Source organism: Oncorhynchus mykiss, chromosome 9, assembly GCF_057628025.1.
Source record: "Oncorhynchus mykiss isolate SJ-2025 chromosome 9, ASM5762802v1, whole genome shotgun sequence".
Taxonomy (NCBI): domain Eukaryota; kingdom Metazoa; phylum Chordata; class Actinopteri; order Salmoniformes; family Salmonidae; genus Oncorhynchus; species Oncorhynchus mykiss.
The window spans coordinates 17,154,192-17,172,651 of NC_143030.1; the positions used below are offsets into that span (position 1 = coordinate 17,154,192).

At 46.1% G+C, this 18,460-nt stretch overlaps 1 protein-coding gene across 8 annotated transcripts; it reads right to left on the reverse strand.

Moving 5' to 3' along the window:
* Positions 1–436: 436 nt before the first annotated feature.
* LOC110531552 (protein mono-ADP-ribosyltransferase PARP14) lies at positions 437–18,156 on the reverse strand. Of its 8 annotated transcripts, none has more exons than XM_021614781.3 (16): positions 17,614–18,156; positions 16,550–16,680; positions 12,361–12,473; positions 9,684–11,858; positions 9,249–9,485; positions 8,926–9,150; positions 8,720–8,786; positions 6,195–6,341; positions 6,011–6,070; positions 5,462–5,638; positions 5,059–5,197; positions 3,906–3,958; positions 3,018–3,725; positions 2,605–2,741; positions 2,026–2,197; positions 437–1,763 (listed from the first exon to the last, which is right to left on the reverse strand). In XM_021614781.3, exons 1-16 carry the CDS (start codon positions 17,619–17,621, stop codon positions 1,477–1,479), a joined length of 4,836 nt encoding a protein of 1,611 aa, XP_021470456.2. In that variant the 5' UTR covers positions 17,622–18,156; the 3' UTR covers positions 437–1,476. The 8 variants fall into 8 exon arrangements, with proteins under 8 accessions (XP_021470456.2, XP_090039671.1, XP_021470459.2 ...); XM_090183545.1 differs by having other exon boundaries at positions 9,684–11,816; positions 17,614–18,141; XM_021614784.3 differs by lacking the exon at positions 12,361–12,473 and having other exon boundaries at positions 17,614–18,141.
* Between the last annotated feature and the right edge of the window lie 304 nt (positions 18,157–18,460).

Sequence of the window (18,460 nt, forward strand, 5' to 3'; positions counted from 1 at the left end):
TCTCTGTGTATGATGAGAAAGAAGGGGGTTCCTCTGAGTCGTCATCCAATAGCGCTACCTTCCTGCTACAAGTGGGAGAGCAGGTGTATGTTGCTCTCTGGAGACATGGACATCGGATATCTGACAATGAAAATCACTACTCCTCATTTAACGGTTTCCTGCTCTTTCCCATATGATGTAAAGATGATGAAATATGTTCAATATGTTTTTCTGATCAATCACATACATCTTAAAAATTTGACATAGAATATAGTAAGTGTGTGCTTTTAGAAATGCAAGAGGGACATCCTGTATTTTTTCTCATTAGATGTAATAATTTAGATTTTTTATAAAAAATAATGCATTTTATTGAAACAAATAGTCAGGATTTCTGTACAAGTAACTGCGTGTCACGAACCGGCTCAAAGCCCTTAACAAAAGGGAGACAACGTGGAGATAAGGAGTAACAAAACATATATTTATTAAATAAAGTAAAGTACAATATACAATGGTGTGTGTAATCAGTAATCAGTAGTGTAAGTGAGTGTTTTGCATGCATGAATGTGATAATGCAGGGTGTTGAAAGGTGCCAAAGCAAACAAGCAAAAACCACCAAGATACACAACAAAATCTATAAAGGTGTCTGCATGGAGAGAGACTCCCCTATGAATGGGGAAGTGGTGTATTTATCCTGGGACACACCGGGCCCAGGTGTTTCCCATGTAGCTGACGACCCTCCCAACTCCGCCCACCGGCATCCTAATAAGGAAACAAGAACAAATAGAGAATACGGCAGACACAGGGTCGTCACATCCCCCCCATAAAACCGGGGACCAACAAGGACCCCGGAACATACCGGCCCTGCGTCCCCAAATTGCCTTTTATTGAGATGACTCATGTACTGAAGGCAGCTCTGCAGAGTGGTCACTAGCTAGCTCAGCCAAAAAGTTATAAAAATCAAATTTAAACCTTATCCTAATCTTAATCCTAACCTTAACCACACTGCTAAACCTAATGCTTAACCCTAACCTTCAAATGTTGACTTTGCAGCTGAACCATCTAGCGAAACCGCTCACTGTCGCCCAGTTCTGCCTCCAGGGAAAGACTCATGACAATAAACGTCAATGTGCTAACTCCACAAAAACACAATAATATATTCTCATTCACAGTACAGCTATCTGACGTATAGTATAGTGCCAAATCAAAAAGACACAAATAAATCTCACTTAAATATCATCAAACATTTTTTTACCACTTTAGTGATTAACCTCTGCAGATTGTGTACTACTTTAGGTCCTGCAGCAGAACGCATGCAATGTGACAATCATTATGATACATAGATATAGTGATGAGAATGATTATGACAGCTGATTATAATGATAGAAGTGAGAATCATACTCAAAAACAATAAAGGTATTTAAATGCCTTCATGCATGTAAAACAAAACTGCGTATAAATGATTGCGAATGCTTTCTAATTCATTATGTAGGCCCACTATCATATGAAGGTGATGAGGTACTCTGGGTACGCTTGGTCGTCGTGGAAGATGACAAACATGCTGGGTGTCTGCAGGTTGTCCACTAGACTGTCATAGCAGTCAGCGGAATCTGTGGGGGAGCGACAAGGGGTGAACTTCATGGAGGGGTCACCCCGGGTATAGCGCCCGGTCAGGACACGTGCAACGTACATACGCCTGTGCCCAGAACCATCAGGAGGGCTATATCTGGGATGGGCTGAATAGCTGGCGTTCACAGCAAAATACACACCCACTCCATATGCTGTAACTAAAAGAAGAAGACAAGTGGAGGAAATGGATGAAGCAGAGAGAATTAATTAATAAAAATGAAAGTACGTAAAAGTAAAAGACGGCATTGTAATAGCATGTAATAGCATTGTAATAGCATTGTAATAGCATTGTAATAGCATTGTAATAGCATTGTAATAGCATTGTAATAGCTTGTAATAGCATGTAATAGCATTGTAATAGCATGTAATAGCATTGTTCTAGCATTGTAATAGCATGTAATAGCATGTAATAGCCCTTACTATTAGCATAGCTCCTGTCGAATCCATTACTTTCAATGGCGTCACAGGTTTTTGCTGCCGTCCCGTGGTAGAGTTTCCGTACCCCTACCGCCGCTGCTCCGTTCTTGGCCCGGATGCGCTGCTCACACAATGCGTACGCCTGCCACAGAAATACATTCTGCACACGCTCGATCTGAAAAAGAGACAACGTTCAAGAACCAGACCAACACCTTTAAACACAACTACAGTATTGGTATTTACACTGAACAAAAATATAAAACAACAATTTCAAAGATTAAAGTTCATATGACAAAATCAGTCAATTGAAATAAATTCATTTGGCCCTAATCTATGGATTTCACATGACTGGGAATACAGATAGGCATCTGTTGGTCACAGATACCTTAAAACAAAAAAAAAGTAGGGGCGTGGATCAGAAAACCAGTTTCTGGGATCTTTTATTTCAGCTCATGAACCATGGGACCAACACTTTACATGTTGCATTCATGTTTTTGTATTGGTATTTCCATTTTCTATACTACCAGATACAGTATAATCATGATAAGCAGCTGGTTGTGTGTCAGGTTGTTGGTCTGTTACTTTGTGGATGGCGACTTGTGTTGCCGTGGTGCTTTGGAATGCCTGTGCCACCGCCTGGTACTCTGACGAGGTAGGCAAGAGCAGCACTCTCTTCTGCGTTTCACCAGCGGCCATATCATCCCAGTGCGATGGCAATTCTAAAAACACAGGACTGTAAGTGGAGTTTACGGCATGAACAGGACTATCAGAGGATGTTTAAAATGTTAAACGTGTTTTAAAGATAACAGTGAAATCAATAGTGGCTATGGGTCATCTGATGACATAATGGATTGAAGGGTTAGTGTTAACTACAAATCAACGTCTGACTGTAAAGTCACTCTGGATAAAAGCATCCGCTATCTGACCAAAATATAACATATAATAAAACTATGTCAGAAATTCTAAAACTGAAAATAAAACAATTCAATCTGTACTTTCACTCTCCTCTCGCTTCATCTTATAGGTGCAACCCGTTTCCCAGTCAGTGGCCATGTTGTTCTTCAGGTTCACCCTGACTTTGCTCCCATCTGGGACATCCAGCTCTGCTGAGACATCTCCTCTTAGGTGTGCCTGCTCCAGATGGTAGTTGTCATGCATCCCCAGCTCCTCCCAAACGTCACCATGCCTGCACATAGACCACTGGACACTGAGGGCCATTAGTGCCTCATTTCTCTCTTGCAGCTCCCTACGGAGGGCGCCACTGAGCGCACTGTCCAGCACCTCGCGCACGCTCAGAACGTCCTCCTTCAGGCCTCGGAGAACATAAAACCCCTCTCCAGTTGCAGCTCCAACTCCAGCCCCAGCATCCACCCCTCCTGCCCTCTGAACTCTACCCAGCTCCAGGCTCACTCCCAGGACCTTGGCATTCTTCTGCACGGCCTGCAGCTCCACCTCTCCCAGCATGCACAGGTCCTCTCCCTTCACATCTCTCTGAGTCAGCTGGTTCTGCAAGATGGCCTCCAGCTCCCGCCTGGCCCCCCTGATGGCATCCGCCCCGCGCCCCACCACGCTCAGCACCACCGGGGGCGGTCTCCAGGGGGTGATGGTGAGGCCTGGAAGGGTATGAGGAGGGGGAAGGGAGCCATGCGAGGGGGAGGAAAAGCTGATCCTCAGTTTCTTCTTCAGTATCTGTTGGGCTCTCTCTGAGGAGACAAAGAGAGGAGAGTTAAGACAGAGTGTAAAGTCACATTTTATAACTAGGATCCAAAGTTTTCCCTGTCATCAAAGCATCACCAGGTAAAACTCTGGGCCCAAGTTATATCTACATACCCAAGAATAAGGATAATTTGTACATACACAAGTATACACACAAACACACATACCTTTCAGTGTTGGGATTGGAGCGATAGCTCCCAGTCGGCTCTCCAGCTCTGACCTGCAAACAAACAAAAACATAAATAAAATGTCCTGTCCAAAGCTTAACATCCAGACATCACAACTAAAACTCGGAAAATAACAAAACTCATTCTATAAGTGAAGCAAACTACAAACAAACTTACCATACAATTTAAACCAGGGTTGCCCAACCCTGTTCCTGGAGAGCTACCTCTTAAGTTTTTCACTCCAACCCCAGTTGTAACTAACCTGATTCAGCTTATCAACCAGCTAATTATTAGAATCAGGTGTGCTACATAAGGGTTCCACTCTAAACCTACAGCATGGTAGGGCTTGCAGTCCAAACGCCAAGTAGAGAGCCCTCGAACCTAAACCCTCAGCCCTTGAATGACGTTTTACATCATCACATCCGAGTGTATCTTCAATGTCCTTTGCCCAAGCGAGGGAGAGCGATGATCGGAGGCGCAACGTCCTTGGTAGAAATCTTGAAGTTCAGCTTAAAAACGACCAACCTAAAGCTATTAATGTACCTAGCAAGCTAACGTAGCTAGCTAGCAGTTTTATCAGGTAGCTAGCTACAGTTAGCCATAGCTGGCTAGCTAGTTTTATAGTTTGGTAATTTATTTCAATAAATTCCCCAAAATATGTTTATGAAGCTAGCTATGTTTTATATGCTCCTCACTACGAGACTCAGCCAATTTGATCGTAATTCCCATTTGCCAACGCTAAAATCAATGTAATCTATGAATTATCTTTGCAAGATAGCATCATAATTTTGTCTCACATACCGAAAATGCAGCCGCGTTGCTACAATTGGACACTTTGCAACCACTGAAGTTTGACACGTCACATTTTGAATTGAATTGTGGGTCATATCAACCAGACAAGTGATCCAGGTTCTTCACTCGGTCCCTCCAGCTAAATCGAGGGCTGTTTGTCAACTGGACCTCCACTTAAGATGACAATCAAACTGCATCCGGTTTCGACGAGGGGAAGTGGCTAGCGCGAGGGCAAATGGGGGTCAAATGAACGTGTTTGGACAGTAGCCAAGCTTTTCAGGAACAGGGTTGGGAAGCCCCTGATTCAAACCAAGACACATCAGAGACCCCACCATTTCTGACAATTAAAATGGAGACTGACCTGAATGCCTGGAAGACGGGTCTCTGCAGCATGACAATGCGGATGACAGAGAGGATGTTGGGGGACAAATCCCTCACACTTGACGCCATGCCATCCAACATGGCCTTACACACAGAGCCAGAGTCTGCTCGAGCAGCTCCTGGACAAAAAAATATGTTTGTTTTTTATGTCTAGAATATCATCTAACCAGTATATTACAGAATATAGATGCTGCTGTCCCTAATGAACTTGTTCATCAGTATTTGTTTTGACATTAATTAAATTGTGTCCTACGAAATGTAAGACTAACAACTGCGCACAATAAAAATATTGAACACAAATTGGTATGGCAGAGGGTTGATACAAGAGCAAATTAAGGGAGTCGGTATTGCATTTCACACAAAATAAGACATACTGTACATACCAGTGTTGACTGCAGGGAAGGCTGCAGAGCGGTAGCCCTTTCTCTCACACTGTTTCAGTATCTTCCCACAGACCTTGCTGATCCTCTGTGTGTCGCGTTTAAAGCTGACGTGAACGATCTCCTTGCAGCCCAGTGCACCAGGCCCTGTGGTGCACATCAAGTCTCCTGGCACACCCACTGATGGAGAGAAAAAGAAAGATATGGAGGCTTCTGAGTGGAGGACAGCTCATAATAATGGCTGGAATGGAGTCAATGGAATGGTATCAACCACGTCTTTGACATTTATTTTTTATTTATTCAACTAGGCAAGTCAGTTAAGAACAAATTCTTATTTTCAACAGTGGGTTAACTCCTCCCACCTGCCTCCATTAATAAGTGAAGAATAAGCTAGTAAAGCGATCTGTGAAGTAATTATTCAATGTCTCTATATCTTAGTGGAAAAAGATTTTCCTTCGTCAAATGATTACTTTCTGACTTGTGTGAACAGATTGCTCTGAGAGTTTGTGATTGTGTTAATAGGATTGTGTATGAGAACACTGTAAAACCAACCTTGTGCTAACGCTGCTTGGACTGTGGAACCTGCAGCAGTCAGAATAGCTTTGGAGACACCTAGAGGAAGATAATGGGACGTGAGGGGACACAGAGAACAGAACAAACAAACAAACACACACACATACACACACAGTGATGACTAATCAAAAGCACATTGGAGGACAATGATAACTAGTGCTACCTGAATGGTTGGCTGAGAAGTCTGTGGTGTTGACGATGACATCAGTGGTCTCACGGATGATGTCGCCAAAGACCAGTTGTAGCTTGACACTGCCCAGCGTGGCAGAGACCTCGTCCTGAGTGGTTGAGATGTGGCGATAGAAGGAGGCTAAGCGAGAGAGAGAGAGAGATTGACAAACAATTGACAAAAAAACGTACCAAAACAAAGGCAGAGAGAGAGAGACAGAGACAAAGAGACAGAGAGACAGAGAAATTAACAAATAGTTGACAAACAAACAAACATTAACAGCACCTAGATCTTCTGCACAGATTCCGTCAGACCTGGGCCCTGACAGACCTGGGCCCTGACGGTAAATCTCAGTAAGACAAAAATAATGGTGTTCCAAAAAAGGCCAGGACCACAAATACAAATTCCATCTAGACACCATTGCAATAGAGCACACAAAAAACGATACATATCTTGGCCTAAACATCAGCGCCACAGGTAACCTCCACAAAGCTGTGAATGAGCTGAGAGACAAGACAGGAAGGGCCTTCTATGCCATCAAAAGGAACATAAAAGCCGACATACCAATTAGGATCTGGCTAAAAATACTTACTTATCAGTTATAGAACCCATTGCCCTTTATGGTTGTGAGGTCTGGGGCCCGCTCACCAACCAATCATTCACAAAATGAGACAAATACTAAATTGAGACTCTGCATGCAGAATTCTGCACAAATATCCTCCATGTACAGTGGTTCCTCCTTTAAAAGTTGTGTCATACTGCGGCACACCCTGCGTGCTGCTGCAGCATTCTGTGGCACGTCATTTAATTCTCAGCCATTTCTTCTGTTACTGCAAGTTATTGCTAGTTTTACCACCAGTGGGCATCTTTGAGAAGCATTTGTTAGTATTCCGTATTGGCATTACCAGAGAATTTAAAAGCTTTTTTGTAATAACATAGTATATGGGATTGATTTGAAGAAATTTGGCTTAATTAATTTGATGAATATTATGGTGTTTAAATTCCGAGAAAAATTGTCGGTTTGTAAATTCAGATCGTTTCGCTCTCGGAGGGCACACTGGACGTTCGGACCGAGGAGTAGGGTTGATTTGAGCATTCTGGCCTTACAACAACAGTCAAGCTAACATTGGCTAGCTACTTCCAGACACAAATGACACCACTGACCATTTTACTCACCCTAGCAGAGCTGGTAAGGCAGTTTTCGTGTTGGTGACTGTGAATGTGTTGCTGGAAACAATTTAATTGCGCTTTTTTTGCCAAAGACGGTATCTCAGGTAAGCAGCACTGGGCTGTATTTACGTATCCTAAAAATGACACCTGCTGCTTTAGATATCTCAGTTATTGTTTTCAGATCTATAAAAAATAAGCTGTTTTCTTTACATTCAGAGAGCGAGCTGATCAAGGGGTTGTAGATGTTGCCAGATGTTAATTGTCCGAGGAACAGGCCGTGGGAAGGTTTATTGCTGGCAAAAATGTCCATAACCAGAGGTAATTAAACTGTTCTGTGTTGTTTTTCTCCATCTCTGCCTGTCTTGTTGTACATGGAACCTGTCTCACATGCATTAATTTAAAAAACCTTAAGATGTCAGCTGCTAATTTTCAGATTTACACCACATAAACACAGCCATTTTCACTGGACTATCTGTTGCTGCCAAGTCATGATTTCCCTGGGGTTTAGAATTACAATAACCAAGTGGTGAGACACAGCCCTCTATTGTAAAATGTTTCAGGTACATTCCGATAGGTGTCTGCGTCACATACAGTATCTTCTATTGACATTAACTTCTATTGTTTGTCCTCATGGGTCTGTTTTTCAGCATAAAGTACTCTGCAGCCACTTAGTGTGGACACAAGGTGAGACCACACACACAAAATAATAGTATCTCTCCTTCACTTCATCCATCTCCCCCTTCTCTCTAAATCCTCTACGGTTATATAAGCTGGTTTGGTGAACCCCTCCCCATTCTGAACTGGCTGACACAGAGGGCACAGCATGATCATAGGTGAGATTTCACTTGGTCGGGTCAGTGCTACAGGATGCAAATTTCTGTTGAAAAAGCTAGCCTTTGCTTTCCTAACTGAATGTGTATATTGGTTCCTCACTTCCCTGAAAAGCTGCATATCGCGGGGGCTATTTGATGCTAATGCAGTATGCCACAGGATGTTTTTGTGCTGGTCAAGGGCAGTCAAGTCAGGTGGGAACCATATCTGTTCTTAGTTCTACATTTTTTGAATGGGGCATGCTTATTTAAGATGGTGAGGAAAGCACTTTTAAAGAGCAACCAGGCATCCTCTACTGACGGGATGAGGTCAATATCCTTCCAGGATACCCGGGCCAGGTCGATTAGAAAGGCCTGCTCGCAGAAGTGTTTTAGGGAGCGTTTGACAGTGATGAGGGGTGGTCGTTTGACCACAGACCCATTACGGACGCAGGCAATAAGTCAATGATCGCTGAGATCCTGGTTGAAGACAGCAAAGGTGTATTTGTAAATATGACAGGAATAGTTTCCTTAACTCACTCTGATCTGGAGAAGCATCCATTACAAACCCTCTGACATGCAAAGCACACTGGGAAGTCTGGAAAGCCTGCAAGTAAAACAGCATACAACCACAAGTCAAGGGCAACCAGTGATGAACTGTGTTAAACAGTAACTTAAGTTTTGATTTTGCATGAAACATCCATTGAAGTCAAGAGAAGTGCCCTTCTTTAAAAGTCTCTGCTCACCTTGGTAGAATCTCTGTCATTGGGATGGATAACAATGCGGACAAGGAAGGGGGTTCTGCTCGCTCGATTCTGTTCATACCTACGGATCTCTTCTAGCAGAACCTGTGTTACCACATTGTGAGGGAACTGGAGAACCACACCAGTTCCAACTACAGGGAAGGCAACAGAACAGAATCCCTGGATCTCACAAGAGGCTAGAACTCTCCTCACACCCTGCCTCAGAGCCTGAGAGAGGACCAGAAGTGCTGGGTTAATGGTGGTTCAAAGGTCACAACTGCCAAGTGAAGACACACTCACACACGGACACATACAAGGGGACAAACCTGTACTGCTGGTCCTTGGGGGTTGTTGTCCCAGTGTGCACAGCTGAGGAAGAAGACGCGGCCAGAGCTGAGACCAGACAGTCCCTCCACCAGGACGTTGTCACCAGGTGCAGTCCGTCCCCCTAATTCCCTCAGAAACGCTGTCATCAGCGCCGGTCCAGCTGCCTCCGACAAGACATTACCCACTCGGGAGGAGAGAGGGTCACTACCAACCATGGGGGACACCAGGGCATCCACCTTCAGAGAGAGACAGACAGTCAGACAGATAGACAAAGACACAGACAGTGGGACAGACAGTGGGACAGAGAGACATGCAGAGAGACAGGCAGAGAGACAGACAGAGAGAGGGGGGAGAGATAAATAAATTAAGTAAAAGGGTAAGAGAAAAAGGAAGACGAAGTGTAAAAGAGAAAGGGAACATTGAGGCTCTCTCACCTCCTGTTTCTCTATGCTTCCCTGGATGATCTCCACCTGGACACAGACCTCTGGAGCCACTGGTCCCCTGGTGGAGGCAGCAGTGGTGTCTCTCTGAGGAGCATGTGTAGTGGTAGTGGTGGTGCTGGACTCTACCTCCAACCCAGGAAACTCCCTCTTCCCCTCTAACAGCCTATCACAGGCCTCCTGCATGGCTCTCACTGCCTCTCCACTCACATCAATCAGAGTGACCTTGGTAAGGATGCGCTGTTCCCTCCCAAAGTCCCTCACTGCAGAGACTATGGCCTCAGAGCACACCTTCAGAGGAACGCTGAATATCCCCGAGCTGATGCAGGGCATGGCCAGGGTCTGGAGCTCCAGGGTCTCTGCCAGATCCAGGACTGCCTTTACTGTCTTCTCCAGCAGAGGGTGCTCTTTCCCACCTACGCTGCCCCCTACTGGCCCCACTGCGTGCAGCAGCATCTTACAAGGCAACTTCCCTCCTGTAGTCTCTACCACTGTACCTGTGGGCACTCTACCTATCTGCCTAACCAGATCTCTGCTGGCCTGCTGTACCTCAGGCCCCCCCGCACGGCTTAGAGCTGCAGCCACGCCACCAGCGTGATCCAGGTCCTCATTGGCTGCGTTCACCAGCGCATCCGCCCGTTCCTTGGTGATGTCACCTTGACGTACCACAACCTGCAGCCCCCGCTGGAGGCGATAGCTGGTGGCTGTGACCATCTCCTCCAGTCTTGGTCCGGCGCGAGCTTCGCCGGCAACACCACCGTGGTTGTGCAGCTGGATGAGGCAGTGTTGAGAGCGACCCACTACTCCCAGGTACTCCCTTCCCAGGCCCTGGAAGTAGCGTAGTGCCCCCGGCTGGTCTATGGTCACAGTCTGGTGGACCAAGGAGGCCAGAGCGGGACCCAACCTGTCCCTAACCTGGGCCACCCGGACAGAGGGTCCACAGAGCACCACAGTGGGGTGGATGGCTGAGGGGTAGAGGGTCACCCCAGTGTGTTCCACACCGATCCTCTCCAGCAGTTCTGGTAGGTGGTCAGCAATCTCTGGGTAAGGGAGACACACTGTCTCCTCCACACTGGACTGGTCTATCAGAAAGGCCCCAATCTCCTCCCTCAGCTCCTGAACCTCCTTCAGGTGGCCCAGCAACTGCACTCTACACCCAGGACCATACCTTGCCACCACCCTGCATCTGCTCTGGTTCATCTCCTTCACCTTCTTCTCAAGCTTGGATTTCAGTTCAGATGGCAGGGTGCCACAGTTAGGCAAATCGATCTTCTCCTCCCCAAACTCCCCCAGCAGATCCTTCTCAGCCTGCTCCAGTTTCCCAGAGGAGAGGGAGAACAGACGGAGCTCTGTATCCCCCAACTCTACCTCCACATGGAGTCCCAACCCCAGCAGACTGCTCAGGTTCCCAGGCCTCCCATACTCATCCCTCAGGAAGGACAGGAGGTGGGGGGACACCTCAGGCACCACCCGCTCCAGCACCAGAGAGATTTTATCTGTAACTAACTGTCTGGCTGTCCGGACATCACTTGCTGAACCCTCCAGCACCAGCTGAGATGAGTCACTGCGCGTCACCCTCACCCCTGGAACAGCCTCACCTAGATCCTTCTCTATAACTTCCTCTAGAAGCCGGAGCTTGGACTGTCCCAGACGACAGGTGGTGCTGATCTTCTCCTGCTTCCAGGAGCTCAGACCCTGACCCTGGAAGGCCTCCAGCTCCTTCAGCTTGGCCTGGACCTCGGGCCCCTCCCCAACCACCACCGCAAACCCTTCCCCTGTCTCGCAGTAAACCCTCACATCCTCCGAACCCAGGGTACTGCTCTGCAGCAGAGTCTGGAGCTTAAGTGGGTCTACCTCATAGTGGCATGTGTACCGCTCCTGGAGCTGTTTGAACAGTCTCTCGACCTGTGCCTTCCATGGTCCCACCCCAACCCCATCTCCACATAACCCAGCTTGGCCTGAGCCTCTGACCACTGCCCTATTGTCCTCTGGATGGAGGTGGACAGAGCAGCCCAGAGAGGACAGCTGCTGCTGCAGGTCTCTTCCAGCCCCAGGGCTCTCTTTCAGGTATCTCAGGAGGTAGGAGTCTAGATGGAGTTCATGCTCTAGGAAACCAGGTGGGGATGTCTGGACAGGGAGGGAGGGATGGAATGGGAGGGACTGGTGACTCTAGAGTCAGAGATAAAAAGGTGTAAGTCCTGGGGAATTCCACTGTTAATGATTACTATGTCTGTCTTTATCTATGTTTATTATTAATTTATTATTGTAGGTCGACCGTACAGCTGCGTCTGGATTATATTAGAAATCTAGCAACTGGTTTGGCATTTGTCCATTTTGTTAGTTTAATACAGATTGCTTTCAGTTGGAATTTATTTTAATGTCATTCCTCATATTGTAAATTCATGTTTTACTTATTATAACAATAAGTAAAACCAAACATGCAATGTAATCAGACTATTTTGACGTCATTTGAAGGGATAATAAAGTCATTGCCTGACAGACAGATCCATGATATATGACTAAACGTTATGTTTACTGGGATGTAAATACAACAACACTGCATTGACGTCTGTGTGGTTTGACCTCATGTTATGGAACATAAATGTCTTGTCAAGCAGGTTATGTGACTCTGCATGTACTGTATAGGTGTGTCTGTTAAGTCTGGCCACACCTGACTGCTGAATGTTGTGGGTGGAGGCTCCTGACTGCCTCTCAGAGTGAGGATGAGAGGTCCTCCAGGCATCTCCAACACATGATTAGGTTTCTGAAGTACCCTCTCCTGGACTGAAAGAGTTACAGAGGCATGAGTTGATGTTGCCGTTGTAGTCGTTGTTATAGTAGTAGTGGTAATAAAAATAACAACTAAAAGCACCAACATATTTGTATCTTAAAAGCACCAAATGGGGTCATTTTTTACCCCAAATTGGTAATGATTGCATAGAGACACTGTCTGTCAAGCAGTAGCATGTTTTATTTAATTAACCTTCTGTAACACAAGCTTCTTTTTAAAAAACATTTTCACACATCTGTTTTTTGTATGTTTTTATCAGTTAATTTGATAAATTTGAATCAATAGAAACGTATGAACATTTTTGGGCTATTCATTCAAAACGTGTTTCTGTAACGTCTACTCCCACTCTACGGCATTCAACGTCGTCGGTCTACCAACCACAGGTCCTGGCAACCCACCTTTACACACACCTGGCAACTATCTTCAAGCACACCTGCGTCTCATTATGAGTCACACCTGGACTTCATTACTCCCTTGATTACTTACCCTTTATATCGCACTCTTTTGTTATCAGTCATCAGGTATTGTTGTTTGTGTTTCCATGTCAGACACTTCTCTTGTTTTGTTATGGATCATGTTTGTTGTTATTAAATTCACTAACTGCACTTGCTTCCTGACTCCCGGCGTCTATGTTACAGAACACTACCTCCACAAATGGAAGCAGCAGTCAATCAAGACATCTCCCAGATGGTCGCTGAACAGGGTCACCGACTTCGTCAACACCTCGACCAGCTGGCTCATTTGGGAACGGCTATGGATGAGGTCCTCTTCATTACTCAAGGGGCTTCATCTCCAAACAGCGGAGGATTCTCTACCACAAGTCGAGCCAGTACCACAGCCCATCCAGCTGTCCGTCCTGTTCAACAATGCCAGATTGTCCTTCCTGGACAAATATGACAGGACTCCATTGAAATGCCGTGGCTTCCTACTCCAGTGCTCCCTCTATTTCGCTCATCAGATGGGAGCCCCCACCACGAGAGGTCCAAGGTTGCCACATTTATTTCTCTGCTGATAGGACGAGCGTTGGAGTGGGCCACGGCCATCTGTGAGAGAGGCGAGGATAAGCTGGGTTCCTATGTGGGGTTCATGGCTCTGTTCAGGGTGGTCTTCGACCAGCCACCAGAGGGTAGAGAGGGGGGTGAGCGCCTACTACAACTACGGCAGGATGGCCAGACCGCGGAAGAGTACGCGCTCACCTTTCAGACAGTGGCAGCACCCAGCAGCTGGAATGAGCCGGCGCTCTGCAACCTCTTCAGAAGAGGTCCAGAAGGAGTTTAGCGTGCCGAGATGATAACCTATCCTTGGACACCCTCATCACAATGGTCCTCCGTCTGGATAACCTGCTTCGGGAGCGTCGGAACCCGCACTGCCTCTCTCCCTCCTCCATTGATCATTCTGAGTCAGAGCCTGAACCCATGGAGGTGGGGGCGACATGCCTCTCCGCAGCTGAGCAACGCCGTCGTAGACAGTGTCCTTGTTGCAGACGGAAGGGGCACCAGTTTCAACGGTGTCCGGTATGTTCTAACCGGGGATCCACAAGAGCAGAGGGACAGCCACGTGATCATCCGTCTCCTGGGTTTGGCATGAGCCTTCCATCCTCATCACTTTCCGCCAAACCTTTCCTAGTATAAATTTCACTGTCTGGCTGTCCTTCGCCTGCTGAAGGCTCATTTCACCTCCGCCCCGTTGCTTAAACATCCAGATTCTACACTGCCCTTTGTGGTGTAGGTGGACGCCTCAGAAGTAGGTTGTGGGCTGTCCTGTCCCAATGCCAAGGTAATCCACAGAAATTGTATCCATGTGCCACCTGTCCTCCTGAGAACACCTTCGTTCCCACAGGGATAAGGGTTCAGCTATTGACCTGGGCACACAGCTGTCGTCCCTGGACATCCAGGTATCACCCACACCATTCAGTCCATCTCTGGAAAGTACTGCTGGCTTACCTTGGCGCAGGACGTCACTCATTATGTTAACTCCTATTTTGTATGTGCCTAATCCAGATCCCCCTGGGACCCTCCAGTAGGGAAACTCCTTCCTGTGCCTCAGCGTCCCTGGTCTCATCTGTCCATTGACTTTGTCACTGATCTCCCCTCTTCTGATAGTTTTACCACCATGTTGGTGATAGTGGACAGATTCTCTAAATCATGCCATTTCATCCTTCTCTCTTGTCGCCCTAATGCTCTCCAGGTCGCTGAGGCAGGTCTTCAGCAGGTCTTCCGGCAATATGGCCTTCCGGATGGTATTGTCTTGGATCGTGGCCCCCAATTCACATTACGTATATGGAAGGCTTTCATGGAGAAGCCGGGGGACATGGTCAGCCTCACTTCTGGGTACCGGCGTCAGTCTAACAAGCAGGTGGAGAGGATGAACCAGGGGCTGGGGAAGTTCCTGAGGAGCCACTGCCAGGACCGGCAGGGGGATTTGGCCCGATTCCTTCCTTGGGCTGAATAACTCCAGACTTCATTGCGACACTCCTCCACCGGGCTGAATCCCTTCCAGTGTGTTCTGGGTTATCAGCCAGCCCTGGCTCCATGGATTCCGAGCCCGACCGAAGCTCCTGTGGTAAACGAGTGGTTCAGGCGCGCAGAAGAGGTATGGAACGATGCTCATATGAGACTCCAGCGCATCGTCAGAAAGAGCAGGCGGATGGCCACTGCAGTGAGGCTACCGTGTTCCATCCTGATGATCGCGTCCGGCTCTCTGCCAGGATCCTCCCGCTCCACCTGGCATGTAAGGAGCTGAGTCCCTGGTTTGTGGGGCTGTTCAAGGTCCTCTGGAGGGTCAACAATGTTATTTACAGATTACAACTCCCCACTAACTTCCGGCTCTCACCATCTTTTCATGTTTCCCTTTTCAGGCCAGTGGTTTCTGGTCCCCTGGCTGATGCGCCCCCCCCCCCCCCCCCTCCCGGACATTGAGTGAAATCCTGCCTATGCCATCAGATCCATCCTAGACTTACAATGTCATGGGGGTTGGCTCCAGTACCTGGTGGACTGGGAGGGGTACAATCCAGAGGAGTGGTGACATTCTACATCCCAACATCACCCGAGAATTCCACCTTTGTGTCCAGAATGGGCTGCTCCTCTCCCTCGGGGCTGTCCTCCTGGTCGGAGTTGTCCTGCGGCTGGGGCCGAGTGTCGGGCGGACAAGCTCTGCAAGTACGAATGGCTTGCATGTATATTCATCTTGTGCGCATGCTTCGGGTAATAGAAGTCTGAATGCACTGCCAGTGCTTTGAAAACTTGATTTAATTATATTGGAACTTTCCTTAAAACAAAGGTTGTAAAAGTATGCTAGACATTTATAGAATCAATCATACCTAGTTTGATGTTTCTGTGACAAACGGTGAATTAGTTATTGATTTATACCACTTTTAATGGCATCTTATATATTTCTATCAAAACTGGAATTTGTATTAAAAACGTACCAATATTTATGTTCAAAACGTACTGATATAGAATAAATCATAGCTAGTTTGATTCTGTGACAACGGCTGAATTAGTTATTGATTTATATAGCTTTAAATAGCATTTTAAAGATGTTATGTATTGCCATCAAAACTGGATTTTTTCTTGTCAAAGCAAGTATACTTTATAGAATTAACCATATCTATTTTTATGTTTCCGTGACAATCAATTAACGAGTTATTGATTTTTTTACAATTTTAAATGGCTTTTGGCAAATATCTGTTGAAAGTCTGAATATAAAACCAACTGGTTAAAATATCGGTCCCATGACCTGAATGGGATTTGTGCCACAAATACTAAAACATTATGGAAACAGTGCCAGGAAAACTAAACTAAAGCATGGATTGCGGTCATACCTTGTCCATAGACTGCTTACAGGGTATGGAAACCAATATGTACATTTGTAATTTGAGCGAACTATCCCTTTAACTTCTATTGGTTATGATATGACAAGAGATGTATGGGGTGAGCAGGGTCTGTGATGTAGCCAATTTAAATGTGAAAGTGAAACTGTTCCAGAATTATCCACATTTTAAGATACTTTTTACGTTTCACCTTTAGTTTCAAGTACAGTTCAAATACTAATTTCAACATTTTCATACCTGTTGGGTCAAAAAATGCGATCTTGTAAACGTTGTCACCAACATTGTCTATTGGTCCGCAGTCTCCACCACCAGATTTACGGCGAACCTGAAAGTACTTTTCAATCTTCTCTTTCTGTGCTGGATCCAGACTGTGAACCTCGAAGAAAACGGGGTATTTGTAAATTTCCATATTGTAACTTAAAGTAGCCTATTCACTTTCTTCTAATAGCTACTGTACATGGTCTCAAATACGTTTCATTCGAACAGCTCAACCGTTTACCGATCATCAGGCCTACTGTCAGTTTTCTTTTGCAGGTGAACTTGCCAATCAATGTAGGCTGAAGCGCGCTAGCACACTTCTCGCAAAAGAAACACACTTTTTGTAATCTACTTGGCAACATAGACGTTGGGCACGTTCAAGCTGATCAGTTTTGTCATGTGGTCACCGCCTTTCAAAGTGTGTTGCATTATGGGGATAAAAATGGTCAGACTTGCGCCTAATGTGGACTGCATGAACTTTACAAAAATCATGTGATCATAGGTAATGTAGTTTTGACTGCATTCGACTGTGCAGTTGCTCTTTACCAGCCATCCCCTGCATTGTGTGTGGCCCTATTGTCAACCAATTATTAGCTTGTTTTTGTTTGACCCACGCGAACGTGGCCAAAAACCTGACTTAAACTGGAACCAACTATGCCACTTCATGTATTCAGTGGACATACTATCACAGTATATTGGATGACTCATTCATATTCCATTCACACAGCTCTATGTATCATTGATAGGTTTAGGCTACTACATGATAATACCATTTTCCCTATACCCATAACGAGGTTACTACAACCTAGCCTACAAATGAATGTTTTGAATGTAGGTGTATATGCAGTGGCGTGCCCTGGGTCCTGGGCCTTCAGTGAAGTCCTACACAGTCCCACCCGAATATATCCACCTCTTATTACCATCATTATGATGCCATGGCTCTAGACACTATACATTTAGACAGAAACGCAGTATAACCAGGCGTTGCGTCACCTTGAAATTGACATTTGTATTCAGAGAATTGCAGGGGAAGAGTACAATACCTTTTCATTGTGCAGCTCCATTGCCCTGCGCGCTTGTTCGTTGAGCTGTAGATCCACTCGGGTGTCCCCAAAAGTTTTGAAAAGCACCATTGCTTGTAAGTGCCTAGCCGTACTTTGGTGTCTCGTTGCTGCCTTGGTTAGACAACTCAGGTTTGCAAAGCCAGTGTGGCTCCAAACACCAAATCGATCACTTGCAAATAATAGGCATTCGCAGCAGTACAGTTTGCAGTGCTTCTCGGAGCCTGTGAGCCATTGATAGCGCTCGTAGTTGGAACTTTGAAAGTGGCGAACGAACCCCTTTCCCGCCTGTGACAGGCTTTGTAGCGTCGGCGCCGACCTCTCCTGACAATGTCTAACTTTTCTTGAAAAGTTTGTCTTGAGAATGCCGTTATAATTATATCCTCGACCAAATCGATATCTTCTCCTTCCGCCATTGTGGGTTGAAAAAACAGCTTAGTAGTACGCAAATTAATTAGTTTATCAGTTTCCTAGTTCTGAGACCTGCCCATATAGGACCTGCCTCTCAATATTGGTAATCCAATCAAAAGACGTGCACGCACTACGCCTGCTAGCTGGCTCCTGTGTAAACACTGGAGCCAGCCAGCAGGCGTACAATAGCCAACTCTAAAGCTGATTGGTTGACACTAAATTTTCATTTCCATTCCCTTTAAGCTACAAGCGCCCGCAGTGTTGATTCTGAGGGCCTGGGGGCAGATTTTAGACCCCTGGCAACACATGATGGCTGAATATGATTGGATAAAAGATCTAACATAAAGACCAACCCTCCAAATCTCAACCTGGGGCTGGAAGCAGTGCCACCAAGAGGAAAGCTATGAAATGAAGAGTA

Coding starts and splice junctions, on each gene's coding strand:
- LOC110531552 (XM_021614780.3), bottom strand. CDS start 16,721: ATGGAAATTTACAAATACCCCGTTTTCTTCGAGGTTCACAGTCTGGAT. Junction 5,198..5,461: donor CTTCCCTGCAGTCAACACTG/GTATGTACAGTA, acceptor TTTTTTGTCCAG/GAGCTGCTCGAGCAGACTCT. Junction 1,764..2,025: donor CGACAGGAGCTATGCTAATA/GTAAGGGCTATT, acceptor TTCTTCTTTTAG/TTACAGCATATGGAGTGGGT.